At 34.1% G+C, this 454-nt stretch overlaps 1 protein-coding gene across 1 annotated transcript in view; it reads left to right on the forward strand.

Annotated features, from left to right (window-relative positions):
• Positions 1–454, forward strand: part of LOC107616271 (transcription factor bHLH128) — a gene marked incomplete in the record, with an annotated part of 4,782 nt that overhangs the window by 1,008 nt on the left and 3,320 nt on the right. The window contains 2 exon segments of the mRNA XM_021110842.1: positions 1–67; positions 428–451. Of these exon segments, the coding sequence (XP_020966501.1) occupies positions 1–67; positions 428–451 (91 nt within the window).

Below are 454 nucleotides of genomic sequence, written 5' to 3' on the forward strand. Positions count from 1 at the left end.
TTGCTCCGCCAGAGGAGCTCCCCCGCCGGCTTCCTCTCCAACCTTGCTGACAATGCTGGTACCCAAAGTATTTAGTAGTTATTATTACTTTCTGATATTCTTCTTCTTCTTCTTCTTCTTCTCTCTATGAATGGTTTTAATTTCGTTATTTGGCTTCCGTACATAATTTATACTTTTACTATAAAAAGGAATTAATCATTAATTATTTAATTAATTAATCAAACTGCACAAATCCTCTGCATATTTGAGTATAGAATGTAGATTATATGAGATGTTGAAATTTGAACATAGACAATTGGGAAAACAGTGAATTGGATCATAGTTATTATTGTTGTTAGGTTTGTCAATTATTACATTAACATAGGACTAGAGAATGAATATGATTGGGAAAATATACGTTAATATTGTTGAGTTTGGATTGGATTAGGGGGTGGTGGAGGGGGAGGTGGAGGAG

This window comes from Arachis ipaensis, chromosome B09 (genome assembly GCF_000816755.2).
Source record: "Arachis ipaensis cultivar K30076 chromosome B09, Araip1.1, whole genome shotgun sequence".
In the NCBI taxonomy this organism is placed as follows: Eukaryota; Viridiplantae; Streptophyta; class Magnoliopsida; order Fabales; family Fabaceae; genus Arachis; species Arachis ipaensis.